We start from the raw sequence: 16,183 nt of genomic DNA, 5'->3' as shown, positions 1-16,183 counted from the left end.
ACTCCCACCTACAATCAGGAACAGACACTAGGGTCACGTTCATTGTCTTCGTATGTCGAAATAAAACTATCACAGTTTGACAAAGGAGAATAACAAAAAGGTGCACATCGTTATTATTTCAAGATCAAACGACCAAATAGATGAAGGGCTCTTCCTTTCATGCCAACACATTGTTACTTGTTGCAGAACTTGGCAAAGAAAGATTTCATTTTAAATTCCAGCCCTTGTTCCGGTGTCTGGAAGGTCATGTCCCAAACCACTGGTACCCGTAAAGGGCAGGTAACTCTAAACACAGTTCACAGGCATAGCGATTGGTGAAAATAAGGGTGTCATAAAAGATGAAAATTTAAACTTTGTCCAAAGTCTTTGAAATGATAGAACAGTAGTTACAGTTCTAACAGTAAAACAGCGATTTGTATACCGCAAAATATATAAAATCATGTTTATCATAAGAAGTATTTTTTATTGATCTCCCTCCGCCATTTATAGATCTACCCGCGTTTAGTTTGTAAATGTCTAAACTACTACTACTACTACTACTACTACTACTGCTGCTGCTGCTGCTGCTGCTGATGCTGCTGATGATGCTGCTGCTGATGCTACAAATAGTTCTTCAAACAGCATGATGTATATCAATCAAGAAATGGTCAAAAAGAATCATGGCACCGACCACACCGACCTACTGGGTTTATTTTTGCAGCTGTAAATGAAAAGATATCTAGCATTCATACACAAAATCTCAGCCCCATACACATACCCCTCAAGAATATCAAATGGCTGCTTTTGTGTCAACGAGCACCCACGAAGTCTATGGTTCACTTTCCTAACTAGAGGGATTGTCAATGTACTCACCGCGTTTAAGGTACTGCTGATAGCTGTACCTCTGCCTCAACCAATGTCGACATCGTTTGGTGGGTCGATTGAAGTGTAAAATGTATGTTGTTCTAAATGCAGTAGGCTTTGCTAGACCTGTCTAGTCATTAAGTCAATATTATCAACCCCTTTATTGACAGCGCCGGGACCTATACGTTTGTGTTTATGTACTGTGACAACCAGTGGTTATCTGAGAATACAACGATAGACGATGACACACACACACATAAGGTACCTCCTTGTAGGAAATTTGTCAGCATTTTGAACTTTTATTTATGTTCATCAATAAAGGGAGGAGTTTGTGTGTTACATTATGGAATAATAAAGTGGGTCATGAGCAATATACCTGAACGTAGGGAACATGATACGGATTAGTGTTATCTAGCCCACATTGTCCTCTTCCTCTTACAAAGTGTGTGTATTATATTACAGAATATCTGATATAATTAGAGAGCACGGGCGACATAGTAATCTATGGCGCCGCTATTCCTATATACCGTGACCTCCCTTCGCCGCACCAGGATATGCTGGACGTTGTTTCGAATCCAAGATTTGTCAACTCAATACTCGTACGCGACGACGCACTGCGTCAAGTTTGGTATTCTTTCCTACTTACAGCTGACACCCGCGACATCACTGACATCGTATTCAAGCGTTAAACCATGTTCACGCACTCACTGAGATAAATGGTGAGGTGAGGTGAATGGGATTTAACGTCGCATCCAAGATTATTGCGCTTATACAGCCATGTACATGCACATGTGTGTGTGACTGCTTGTACTAATCCAGACTGATGCCGATTGATAGTGTCAGTCCACTGAGATACCATGCCGCAGTTCAACATGAATACCCCACTCAGACACAGTACCCTGACTTCGAGCCGACCAGTCCTTGTTTTAGCCCCTTAATGCCGAGCGCCAGACAGGGTAACAACAAGTACCATATTTTAACGTCTTTTGGTACTAGTATATTCTGCCCGAATATTGACTACACAAACTTACCTAAATTCCACCGTGTTTGAAAACGCTGTCAGGCTGTGATCTCGTAGACATCATTTTGAAAAGAAACTTGAGTGAACTTGCCCTCGCACCTACTTCCTGGTCTTATCTGTCTGGTGTGAAAACATGATCTCACGTTGCAGAATAGCAATATCCCGATGTATAGGCTACGCGTATGTAACATTTGATTGTTGTTTATTTTCACTATTTGGCAAAGGTCGTGATGATAAGTAAAGCGTGTTATGTTCACTGAAGTGTTTAGTGAGTAAAGGCTAACGCCATCTTGAATGTACCTTATGACGTGTCAGAGTTATGACGTGTCGTCTTAAAGGTAGTCATGGAGCATTCCTTCCACGTGTTTCTTAATAAACAAACGAGGCTTACATGATCATGCTATTTTTAGTCTCACTGGTGACATTAGTCCATGTTGAAGTTGTAACACCGGTGTCTTGTGCAGAAAGGGAATTTATTGTGACTTGTCTCGCTCAGTGTGGCCGCCTCCGTGGCCTAGTGGTAGAGCGTCCGCCCGGAGAGCGGAAGGTCCGGGGTTCGATCCCTGGCAGCCTCATACCAAAAGACGTTAAAAGATGGTACTTGTTGTTACCCTGCCTGGCGCTCGGCATTAAGGGTCTAAAGGTATTCATGTTAAACTGCGGCATGGTATCTCAGTGGGCTAGCACTATCAATCGGCATCAGTCCGGCTTAGCACACACACACACACACACACACACACACACACACACACACACACACACACACACACACACACACACACACACACACACACACACACCCAAGCACGCACGCACGCACGCACGCACACACACACACACAACACACACAAACACACGTGTATTGACGTCGCTATATATAAGTGCAATAATATTGGACCCGACGTTGAACCAAATTTCATCTCACCTCGCCTCGCTGAATATAGGGGGAAGCCTAATCCTGTGAGCAAGGTTATAGTGGGGGCAAACCAATCATCGTAACCGTAGGTGATTGTGTGAGTCGGTATGTTTGTTTGTTGTTGAACGCCGCACTCAGCAATATTCCAGCTATGTGACGGTGGTCTGTAAATAAACGAGTATGGACCAGACAATCCAGTGATTGATATGAGCATAGACCTACGCGATTAGGATACGATGACATGTATCAACCAAATCAGTGAGCCGGATCACCCAATCCCGTTAGTGGGATTTTGTATTGAGATTAGATATTTTTTTCAGCTACAGCTACAAACCAGATATATATTTAATTTAAAACTATTATACCGATTTTTTTTTTGTGGCGGTCAATTTCTCTATTTTTTCAACATCCTGAAGCTTTTTCAAGAGACAGAGATCGTTTAAGGCTTACTTTCTCAAAGAACATACACTACAGATTATATTGTTCTTGGTAAAAAGTACAGAAACTACAGACACGCAAGCACGCACGCACGCACGCACGCATACACATACATACATACATACACACACACACATCCATACATACATACATACATACATACATACATACATACATACACACACACACATACACACATACATACAGACACATACACACACACATACAAATATACATACATACATACATACACACACACACACACACACGCACGCACGCACGCACGCACGCACATACATACATACATACATACATACATGCATAAAAAAAGACCAAGGCAAGAACGCGCGCAAAAGATCAAGGCAATATGTGTGCACCCGCAGTCATACCAGTGTTTGCACTTTCACGAAGAGGATCTTATGGTGCAACATTCTGAGATAACAGAGCCGGGCTCCCTATGCGTTTTACTTTGTTGTTAATCATCTTATTGTCACCATGGCCGTGTGTCTGCATAAATACATTAAGGTGAATTAATTCATACCATGGACAGTTTGAATTACAGTGACGTTATGAATAAGCTCTTCCCTATTCATATCAATGTATTAGGTATACCCGTGAAAATCCGGGTTACAATAGGTCTTCAGCAACACCTGCTTTTCGTAAGAGGCGACTACCGGGATCAGCCTGTCAGGCTCGCTGACTTGGTTCATGCATGTCATCGTATCCCAATTGCGTGGATTGACGCTCATGATGTCAATCACTGGTTTGTCTGGTCCTAAATGTAAAACGTAGGTAGAACATATAAAGAGCTGATACATCTCAACTCAACACTTAGACTGTTTAACATGAGGTATAATTGTATTGTATCGGTTCCACTCTAGCCATGTGTTTATCAATCAGACTTTATATTCACTTCAATGGTTTTGGTACCGGTTGCTGGGAAAAATGTGCAAGTTACCTGTTGTGTAAATACAATACGCCAACGCCAGAGAATAACCAGTCTCGATTATCTGCCGAAACAGATTCCATTGGGCGTCAAAGACAAAATAGTGGCGACAATGGATCACTGAAAATCAGTGATGATCCCTGGTGGTCGCGAAAAGTTTGGATCAACCGCTAGCACCCACCACTCGCACAATTTGCAACAGTCTGCCTGGCAGGAGTTAACGCTGATAGGTGGCGTTGGCGCGAGTGAGAAAGGGCGATAACCATGTAATGACGTTACACGTGGAGGGCTTCCGTTTCTTGGGCGATCATGCGCACTAGGCCATGGGCGGATACAGGGGGTGCACAATTAAGATCTATTTATTGTCTTTGGTGGTAATTTATACAGAAATAAAAAAAAAACTCGGAATAAAAAGGGGGGGGGGGGGGGGCGCACCCCCGCAACCCCCCTCTGTTTCCACCCATGCAAGGCTATGCATAACCTAGTGCGGTGACCCTCGTGTTGTCGTCATAGCAGTTTCAATCATGCCGAATGCTCGATGACGATCGTTAATGCCTAATATGGGCATTGTGCATTCCGTGCCACTCAACTGACGGACGTTTTCTGGCACGGGTACCTGCAACACTCAACGGTCCATCTTGCTAACTGAATTTGTAGATGTTGTACTTAGCACGTGTTCAGAAAGACACGATCTGGCTGGTCTGTCACATCCGTATGAACAATGGTACACTTGATGTTCAGTGTTCGAATCCAAAAACGATGTATTGAACCAGAGACCATATAATAGAGGGACGGCCCTCCCCATCAGCGCTACGGTCTGGCATGTAACTGATACACCCCGACACCCTGCTGTTAAACTCCCTGTACCGCTGCAGATGCGCAGACATTCACGACTGACCATTCTGGTAACCACGTTAACAACATCACATAATATCCGGGGCAAGAGTTATTTCCCTCAGCCGAGATTTCTCCGACTACGACCAGCGACAATCCAATAAAAGGACGTCTCTTAGCGGACTACAAATGATTTTGGACATGTCAGTTGGCTGCAAATTATTTGCTGAACATGTGTGTCTTCCGGGACATTTATATCTATTTCCTTCTATTATATGGTCTCTGATTGAACCGTTTTTATACAAGACAGGTATGTAGATACGGTTATACGGAATTGCCGTTGCTCTTATCTACCAGACATTGAATCTATCAGAGCTATCAGATAACGATAACAGTGACATCTGTGCAACAACGCTATGAATAGCAGTTCAGTTGTACCACGTCTCGTCACCTTCATGTAAGAGGAAAAACCAAAAGGAAGTAAGATGAATGTTAATAGTTAATAACCGCTATTCTCTTCATGGAGATTACAAGCTCGCGACATAACAACTATCTACTGCACGTATATCCTCATACGAGGAAGTCAAAAAGTCCGCACGTGGTTCCACCAAAGTTTTGTTTGTCCGTTTTGTTTGCTTGTTGTTTAACGCCGAACTCAGCAATATTCCAGCTATATGACGGCGGTCTGTAAATAATCGAGCCTGGACAAGACAATTCAGTGCTTGATATCATGAGCATCGATCCACGCAATTGGGATCGATGGCATGCATCAACCAAGTCAGCGAGCCTGACGACCCGATCCCGTTAGTCGCCTCTTACGACAAACATATTCGCCTTTTACGGCAAGCATAGGTTGCTGAAGACCTATTCCAACCCGGATCTTCACAGGTCTCAATCCAAGTCAGCGAGTGAGAGTGAATGCTGTTATACGCCAATGCCAGTCAATATTCTGGCCATATCACGTCTGTTGCTGGTAGCAGTAGCTACGACCCAGGGCACCCCTTCCACAAAATATAAAACGTCAACGTTTATACGAGGATATTAGTCTCGGTTATCTGTCCACTGGACATAAAAGGCAAATATTCTCATTTCTGGAGTCTCCCGCCGTGATATTGCTGGAATATTGCTAAAAGCGGCGTAAAACCATACTCACTCACTCACTCACTGGACATAAAAGGCAAATATTTGTAACAATAATATGAATGAATCGCTAAAAATCAGTGATGACACCAGGTGTTCGTGAAAAGGATAGAGTATCTTAGAGCTCCGACTATCGAAACCTCAATACTTAAGTTATGAGTGAGTTGGTTTTAACGACGCTTTTAACAGTATTCCAGTTATATCACGGCGTGTCAGCTTAATGTGGGAGGAAAGCCCGAATTGATACAGGTCTCAGACGTTTACCACTTCGGTGAAACCCACGAGCACGGGCATGGTGATGACAAACCTAGAAACATAATCGGGGCGAACCGGGATTCGAACCCACAATCATAGGTTTCTGGCGTGCCCAAGGGACGCAACTCTGCACAGCGAAGCGCGGCGCCTGTGCCCCCTCCAATACTTAGTATATATACGATAGGTCATATCGCTGTGGTGACATTGTGGGTCAGAGCCTTGTCAGGTCCCACCACGTGGACCTCATTATGGTCAGGTTCGGCATGCTGATGACCTATTCTGTCCAGCCTCACTGGACGAAAGGTCAAAATAATATCGTAAGAAAATGGTTATACAGAACTTTATTCAAGCAATATAATATACCTGACTGTCGAGCGCCAGGCAGGGAAACAACAAGTACCATCTTTTGTAACGTCTCTAGGCATAGCGCGACAGGGTATCGGACTACTGACCCTGCGCTCTGCGGGCACACACCCTATCCACTGCGGGGTGGGGTGGAGGGTGTTACCAAAAAGGCATAGCTAACCGCGCGTGTGTCAGTGAAACTAGGGCATGTTACAATATGTACACTGAAGACCCACAGCCCGGCAACCTCGTGTTGACACATCTACAGTGTTTGGTACCCATCATTCGTTAATAACGAATCCTGTTTATCCGTAATATTTCCCTGGTACCAACAAAAACATCCAGGATGCAATAGTGTATCCCTGTGTCTAGTTTAATCGTGTAGCTACACTGATAAGCGTGTATAATTAAGCTTGCTAATGTACATGGTTAGATGCGATAAGATATCTTTGTCTTTGGGTTTAAAAGGCAATATAGAAAAAAGCAAATAAAAAAACACATCCTAAATACAAGTCATGGCTTAACATAAAATAAACATATATATATGCTAGTTGGAGTCTCCCTTGTTTATTCACCAAGATCTCTAAAGTCATGAACGAGAAGCATGGCGTTAAAGAAAGACTTGAGTGAATCGCCCATCTAAGATACATTCCAATCACATCACAGAGAGCAACACGTAAGAAACGCAAGAATGGGTTTACACTTGTCTTAGTCTTTATCATAATCTTAATACTTAATGGAGCCAAGGAAGTCAAATGATACGAACACCATGGAAAAATTAGGTACAGTAAAGTACGGTTATAACGAACTCAAAGGGACTACTAATTTCTGTTCGTTATAACCGTAGTTCGTTATAAGCATATATACAGTATAACTACAGCAAATAGTCGGGACAAAAAAGTAAGTTCGTTATATCCGTCAGTTCGTTATAACCGTGTTCGTTATAACCGTAGTTTACTGTAATCTGAACGAACACAGCAAGAGACCTGCATTATCCTGCACTTGATGTAATTGCTCCGGTACGTTCTACAATCAGTAAGTATACATATATTTTGATGCTACAATAGCACAGGGACATTCCTGTCTGCTTCTAACTGCTTCCCGTCACTCCCTTGCTGGCCAGTTCTTCCCTCACTCGGGTCAAGTAGGTGTCGTCAGGGTAGCCGAATCTGGATGCAAACATGGAAACATACCTACTATAGTGAGCTGTGGGTATCGCATCCGTTCATCGTCTAGCATCATTATGCCATCGGATGCCACTAATGCCAATGTGCACTGGGGATTTAAGTTGTACTTTTATAGATGAAAACACACAAGATATGTGGAAGAGATAGCTGTGTAGGATTGAAAATAACTGCCAGTCGGCAGTGTGAATTGGCAGACCTTTCTAACAGGTCCATTGTCCTTTAGACACTGACGCCATCAGGCTGAAACATTGCGGAGCGCGGCGTTAAACAACAAATAAACAAAACCAATGTTGACACAGCAGCTACTTATTTAGTCTTCCCCGATTCCTTACCCACCAAAAAAGCGGTTGAATTAGTTGACGCAGACGTGGGAGAATCCCCATCGTTCTGATAGATTAATATCCGGGTGTTCCAAGCGTCATGAGAAATAACTCTGCGATTTCTAACTTTAAATCTAAATATAGATTCGATATCTCAATTCAATCATATAACCATAAGGGGTTACCTCGTAGGTCCACCTTCCATGTTCGTCTTATGGTGGATGTCGTTCCACGTTACGACATTCTCTTGACCGGTAGTTGTAGAACGGCCGACGGTAAAGGTTAACTTCCTGTCAAACGCCTTCCTCAGGAGGCGGAGAACATCTCTTCCCTCTGCGCAATCTGGCAGGTAGGCTACACGTGTGGTGCCCCTGTACGACTGTCCAGGGTTGGGGTGACCAGCCTGACAATGTTCAGAGATTGACAACAAACTATGACGGGTATGAAATTGTATCGATAATGGCCACAATTTATCATACAGCATTCATAATGTAAGTGTTTTTCCTTGTTGAATACCGCCGTCATAAGCTGGAATATTGCTGAGTGCGGCGTTAAACAACAAACAATACAATATCCCAGTTGAATAGAAGATCATCATGATTTATTTTCGTGTTACTTGCAATGGCGAAACAACTCTTTCACAATAGAATTTTTGTAAAGTTCACCATGCTATTAATGCAATTTTGTTTGCCATGTGTCCGTAGCCTCTTGTTCAGTGACGTTCCTGACCCATGGAGATCCGGTTAAAGATTGGTCTTAAGCAACCCATGCATGTCGCATTAACAGAGGAGACTAATGGGATCGGATTGTCAGGTTCACTTATTAATTCATGTCATCGTGTCCCAATTGCGTAGATCGATGTTCATGATTCAATTACTGGATAGTTTGGTCTATACGTGATTATTTACAGACCGCCGTCCTATAGCTGGAATACTGCTGAGTGCGGCGTAAAGCAACAAACAAACAGTGTCGTTCCTTGCAAACATTTACTATTTTCTTTTATTTCATCCAACATGTAAGAGTCAGGGGCTTATGGATCAACTGCAGTGTTTTGATCCCCACTGGGCAGCTTCGGCAGCTTTGCATACGTGTATATATAAGCGTCCACATGCAAGAGTGCCCGAATTCGTTAGGGGGCAATTTTGAGCAAAACATGAGCCCACAGTCTGAAACTATTCGAATTTTGCCTTTGATATCTTTTTTAATGTTAGTACTCCACAACTCAACAAATTTAACCTATTAATAGGAACCTGATATACATACATTCCAAGCGTTAATTATTCTTGTTTCCAACCAGAGAACATGTAATATCCTCACCTATTCCTCAAAAGTGAGGGGAAATACTTATCCCTCATCTTCAACAAACAAAAGTCCATCCCTTGACATCCATGAAAACAATCACTTTTTACCTGCCATAAATACAATTGGCAAAAACTCACCTCTTGTATCCCATTAATGAAGCGGTACGTGATGGTAATCGTTCCACAGGTCTCATACCCAGGCAGGTGCTCCCCGCTGAAGGCTACATCCATGGTCCCCTCCGGCCGGTTCCCCGTTAAGACGCCATACACCATGTTGCAACTGGGACACACGGGTTTGTAACTGGCAAAACTGTTCTCGATACAGACTCTACAGAACACGTGTCCACATCTGTCAAGCATCTTTGGGTCTGATATTTCATCCAGGCATATGGGACAGATCTGAGATGCTGGTTTATTTTCATTCACCTTTTCACTATTGCGTGCGCTTTGTTGTCCAGTCACGTCAGAGATACTTAAGTTTGTCATATGCTGAGTAACACCATCGCATGTATTGGGGGATTTCCCAGAGCCACTTTCATAACCATTTAGTTGTGTTTCAGTTGGACCTGATGTCTTGTCTGATGGCATTTTTTCTTCACTGAATCCCTTTTTATTTCTGTATGGAATCTGCTCACCAGTTGTATTAAGAATGGTGTCAGGCTCACTAAAATCAGTATTCAAAACAGCTCCTTCCTCAGATTTCTTGCTTGAATTAACCCTGTCTCCCCTCGTCATCTGTTGATATGCCGAACGTTTACTTGTCTTTGCATCATCATCGTCAGCAGCAGCAGCAGCAGCACCGCCACCATTATAATCGTCGTCATCACCACGATGGTTCACACTTTCGTCCTCCTCCTCCTCATCATCATCATCATTATTAATGTCATCATTATCTTCCTCTTCATAATTATGTCTTTCAGGAGCAAGTCTCTTTTGTTGCACCACATTCTCATCATCATCCTCATCGTTATGTTGTGCCTTGTTTTTGATCTTTGGTATGGCCCCGCCACTGATATCACAGCGGTGTTGCAGTGCTTTTGGTACATCATGTCCAACCATTTCAGTCCCGTAATACGCCTTACCAGCTTGCCCATTGGTCCTCTCTAGTTCACTGCCTTGTGTTCTCTCTGGTCTCGTCTTCAGATCATGTTCCTCATCCTGGTCATACCATGTGCTTCTCCCGCTATGACTGTACCCCCTTTCACTGTAACTGTTCCCACTTCCGACATGATGGTTCCCACCGCCCAGTGTTCTCTCTGGTTTCGTCTTCAGATTCTCCTTCTGGACATCCTGGTCATACAATGTTCTTCTCCCTCTGTGGCTGTCCCCACTTTCGACATGACTGTTCCTACCGCCCAGTGTTCTCTCTGGTCTCGTCTTCAGATTCTCCTTCTGGACATCCTGGTCATACAATGTTCTTCTCTCTCTGTGACTGTGCTCACTTCCGACCTGACTGTTCCCACTGCCACTGTGGCTTGTTCTTGTGTCGGGTCTACCGCCAGATGATGGATTTCTGTTCGTGGTAGTTATCTTTTCTATACCATATAGACCCTTACTTTGTGGGCGTGGCGGTAGTTGTCGTCCACTACGGAGCAGCATTCCACCGCCATTGTTATCGCTGTTTCTGCAGGAATCTGATCTGTCTCCATTCTGTCTCTTCAGGCTTGAACAACTGCTATCGGTCCCTCCACCAAGTCTTGATTTTGATTTCGGGTTTGAAGACGGGGGTTTTGGAAGCGGGCGTTCCGTTTTAATGTTTGGTGGAGGTCTTTGATAAAGGGGTTTTCCACCTGTCACACTGCTGTTGTAGGCACACTGAGTAGCCAGCTGGTCCACAATGTCCTCACTGTCTGACACGAGCAGTACCTTGACGAGAGACTTTCTCTTATAAGAGAACATAGCACGGACTGCCACCTCAACAGCGTCTGCTGGTTTTACCTTGCATTTACCTGAATAAACGATTAGACAATTCACAGGCTTTGGCTTTAGTTAGAAACAAAGGTTTAGTTTCCAAAACACGTGTACATCACATAGCCGTAAAAGGCGACTATGCTTGTGGTAAGAGGCGACTAACGGGATCGATGTGGTCAGGCTGGCTGACGTGGTTGATGCATTTCATCGTATCCCAATTGCGTGGATCCATGTTCATGGCGTCAAGCACTGGATTGTCTGATCCAGAAGCGATATTTACAGACCTAACTGGAATATTGCTGAATGTGGCGTTAAACAACAAACAAATCAACATCACAAAACTCGCTATCTCTGAGTGTTACTTCTTTCATGTATGCATAGGATACGTAGGTCACTGAACATATGCATACTGTTGCCCATAAAATGCATGTACAGTTACATTCGCATCCAAAAGTCATAGTTATTGCTTTTAGAAAGGAAAACAAACCTTGTTGATTTATAAATTATTTATGAGTGTGTTGGGTTTAGCGCAGCTTTTAACAGTATTCCAGTTATATCATGGCGTGTCAGCTTAATGAGGGAGGAAAGCCCGTAGTGATGCAGTTCACAGACGTTTACCACTTCTGAGAAACCCACGAGCATGGGTATGGTGCTGATAAACCCAGAAACATAATTGGGGCGAGCCGGGATTCGAAACCACAATCATAGTTCTGGGGTATCCAAGAAACGCAACTCTGCACAACGAATTGCGGTGGCTTTGACGACTGCGCCACCCGTGCCCCCGCACAATACATGAAGTGCAACCTAACATGGAAAGCGCAATCACCTTTCCTGCAGATGTATACAGACGCATGACTGTAGCGTGGAGAGTTTTAGTTTTAAGGGACAGATCACTTAAACGTTTAGGAGCAGCTGGCACCATCGCCATCTGACAGCGATTCATATTCAACCAGTCGAAATCGAGTGAGTGAGTATGATTTACGCCGCTTTTAGCAATATTCCCGCTATATCATTGGGAGGGGGGGCACCAGAAATGGGCTTCACACATTGTACCCATGTCGGGAATCGAACCTCGGGTCTTCGGCGTGACGAGCGAACGCTTTAACCACAAGGCTACCTGACCGCCCCCAGTCAAATCGAAAAATGATTAATGGACAATCTTTTAACAGAGATTTCTTGAGATTAAGGACAACGTTTTGTCTTTAATATGTACCTTAAACACACATGCCACTTTAGACAAGCATATTTGGGGATACTGAAATGTTGAACGAGATCAAATTAATACATATTGAGACGTGACCTGTCGGTCATTGGTCCTGACGGTCATTTAGGATAAACACATAGAAACATATCACCACATCCCCATACGTCTCAGATTATTGTCTTACCAGAGCCTAGTAAAGGTACCGCCAGGATAGAGATACCCTCCTTCTCAGCTTCTTGGAGTATTTTCTTGTATAATGAGGTCATTTTCTCCTTCCACTCCTGGATTGGTTGTTTCTCTCCCCGGGGTATGACAATAGCATGAATCACCGATACGAACTCGGCGCAACTCCCAGTTGTGTACACCATCCATGGTTTGAAATGGGCTTTTTCTTTCTGAATCAGCTTGTTGCGATTCGTGTCGAATTCTGAGTCCATACTTACAAGAGTTGTTGCAACATATCCCATTCTCCGAAATGATTTCCCCTCGCTGACAACAATACCATCTGCTTGTGCCTTTGTGACGTCACCAACATAGGTTACGATTAACAACCCAGTCGATGACTGGTAGTTGTTGCCTGCAGTGGCACTAGCCGCCGCCATGTTGTCTGTAGATGGAAAATACTGATATTATACTTACAATCCCCAACTGAATGAACTAAATACACAGACACCTTTGAAGCTATTTTAATTTCCGTTTACATTGAGATTCAAGGAAAATGATGCAATTTGTCATTGAAAATGGCCATAAAACATTCATGGAAATGGAACATGAGTGGAAGTATGGAACGTCAAATATGGGTGATATGTTAAGGAATATGGACGAATATGTGGATTATATGTTATGGAACGTGGACGGATATGTGGATTATATGTTATGGAATATGGACAGATATATTGATTATATGTTATGGAATATGGACGAATATGTGGATTATATGTTAAGGAATATGGACGGATATGTTGACTATATGTTATGGAATATGGACAGATATATTGATTATATGTTATGGAATATGGACTGATATGTGGATTTTATGTTATGGAATATGGACGGATATGTTGATTATATGTTATGAAATATGGACGGATATGTTGGTTATATGTTATGGAATATGGACGGATATGTTATTTATATGTTATGGAATATGGACGGATATGTTGATTATATGTTATCGAATATGGATGGATATGTAGATTATATGTTATGGAATATGGACGGATATGTGGATTATATGTTATGAAATATGGACGGATATGTTGGTGATATGTTATGGAATATGGACGGATATGTTGTCCTCGGTCTTTTTAACTGCCCTCCTTCGTCAGGCAGTTAATGTAAGGCCTCCGGCTTCTACAAATGATAATGCCCTGAAAAATAGCGTTGCCCACATATCATTCACCAATGCGTGATACACGCGGAATGTGTTGCCTGTTGGAGATACACGTGTGCCATCTCAATTGCAAGGTGATCATTACAATATATGAAACTTGACGCCTCCGGCTCGTGGCATAAAACCTAACCAGGGACGCATAAACCACATGTACCCCAAGTGATACAGCTAATACCAATATATCTTACTGAAATGTTTTAATCTGTCATTGTGGATTATATGATATGGAATATGGACGGATATATTGATTATATGTTATGGAATATGGATTATATGTCACTGTAAAAGAATTATAACAAATTGATATACAAAAAAGACGTTCGATTGATCCGAGGTTGACAACGTGCGGTTTGATGCTTCGACGCAGGGTATAAGGGATATATTACCCTGCTCAGAAATCTAAGTGCAGCTTGTTGGGGTATAAGGCAGTTCCCTTCCAGGCGCGATACATCATTAGTTAAGGCATATTGAGGGATATATGATGTGATGTTACCCTTTGTGTGAGCCCATGTACGCCGAGTCGTTACGGGTTTCAGTGATATGGAATATGTGTTTCAATGTAGGTGCAGTCACCCACACGGGAAACACAAGGTGAAGGGCAAAGTGTTTGGGGTGCAGGTGATGGCATTTCCGAATGAACTTGTGATTTATGACACAGAGTATGTGCAGTGCTGTTGGTGTCTGGGCTGCGCTGGATCGATGCCAGTCACACAACCGCGACTATCTTTAGCTAGTACGTATTTCAGCAACTGTCAGCGAGTGGCACTCCTATCCTACAGCCGTGTTACCTTACAGTTTCCCAAATACTGACCTCTACACTATCTGATTTTGTGTACGTGGTCAGCTCGAGACGCCTGTCTTCTCCTCCACTACGAGGTTACATGACTACAACTGTAAAGCGAAAGTGAAAGTAGAAAGACCCACGAACCCGGATGAAAACAGTCACGTGTCATCACCACCTGTGACCTGTGACGTGTGCACCAGTGGGCGGTATGGTCAATATAACAGGACGTTGTACGTGTCCGTACACTGAGTGGCAGTCTCACATTCATATGACGCGCTGCGATGCAACTGAAATCCTGTTTATCAGTGTAAAACCCAACTTACTCACACTTATTATATATAATATAAAAGAAAATATGCAAACACAACTGGTCATATATCTTTTGTGACCAAAATGTAGCCTTTTTTGCTTCTGTTGTGAAACTATACATTGTGCTTCTTGTTTCTGACGCACTGTGAGTGATTTGTTAAAGAACACAACTCCTACAGCTCAAGTGTTACCAGCAAGCAGTCTCCACTGTTGTAAGGGAGGTGACTCTTCGTGGCACAGTATTACAGAATTGCTGTCAAATTCACACTTGTGATCAAAGTGCGCTCTGATTACATACCTCAACTAGAAGTATAACTTCAATACATCCTACTTCTTGCTACTGATGCCTACATTTACTACGATAATAATAACAATTTAGCTTGTTCACATGTTAAGTTACCTTCTGTCTCGTGGTGGACAACCCCCCTCAGCTCGCAACATCCTCCACATGTAACTCATGATCCCCAACTGTCACATGGCTTGAATGTCGCTAAAATCCGCGTAGCAACTTACTCCATCAACTACTTCTGCTATTGGGTCTAGATCAACAACAGAAACCATGTCTACTGGTTCTGCATCTTCCCGAGGCGAGAGAGTAAACTGACGATAAAAGTCAGTGCCTACTACTACTACTACTACTACTACTACTACTACTACTACTACTACTACTGCACTAACTCCAGGGGAATAACCGACTTGCTTGTTAAAGGAATAGTTCGAGTGGTTACTTTTTGTTTGTTTGTTTGTTTGTTTGTTTGTTGTTTAACACCATACACCGCAATAGTCCAGCTATATGACGGTGGTCTGTAAAAATTTGAGTCTGGACCAGACAATTAAGTGATTAACATCATGAGCATCGATCCACGCAATTGGGATACGATGACATGTATCAAATAAGTCAGCGAGCCTGACCACCCGATCCCATTAGTCGCCTCTTACTACGAGCATAGTCGCCTTTTACGGCAAGCATGGGTTGCTGAAGACCTATTCTAACCCGGATCTTCACGGGTCTCCCCCGCTGCTGCGACATGTAACT

General features: G+C 43.1%; 1 protein-coding gene across 1 annotated transcript; it reads right to left on the bottom strand.

The window, feature by feature from the left end:
* Window positions 1-6,761: 6,761 nt before the first annotated feature.
* LOC139475009 (uncharacterized) lies at window positions 6,762-14,946 on the bottom strand. Its single transcript, XM_071258222.1, has 6 exons — window positions 14,866-14,946; window positions 12,846-13,268; window positions 10,945-11,495; window positions 9,685-10,836; window positions 8,431-8,648; window positions 6,762-7,907 (listed from the first exon to the last, which is right to left on the bottom strand). The coding sequence occupies exons 2-6, from the start codon at window positions 13,261-13,263 to the stop codon at window positions 7,829-7,831; spliced, it is 2,418 nt and encodes an 805-aa protein (XP_071114323.1). The 5' UTR covers window positions 13,264-13,268; window positions 14,866-14,946; the 3' UTR covers window positions 6,762-7,828.
* Between the last annotated feature and the right edge of the window lie 1,237 nt (window positions 14,947-16,183).

Source organism: Haliotis cracherodii, unplaced genomic scaffold (assembly GCF_022045235.1).
Source record: "Haliotis cracherodii isolate W230 unplaced genomic scaffold, xgHalCrac1.p SCAF_1, whole genome shotgun sequence".
Lineage (NCBI taxonomy): Eukaryota > Metazoa > Mollusca > Gastropoda > Lepetellida > Haliotidae > Haliotis > Haliotis cracherodii.
The sequence above is the reverse complement of the archived record's forward strand: the minus strand, read 5'-3'. Positions and strand labels throughout refer to the sequence as shown.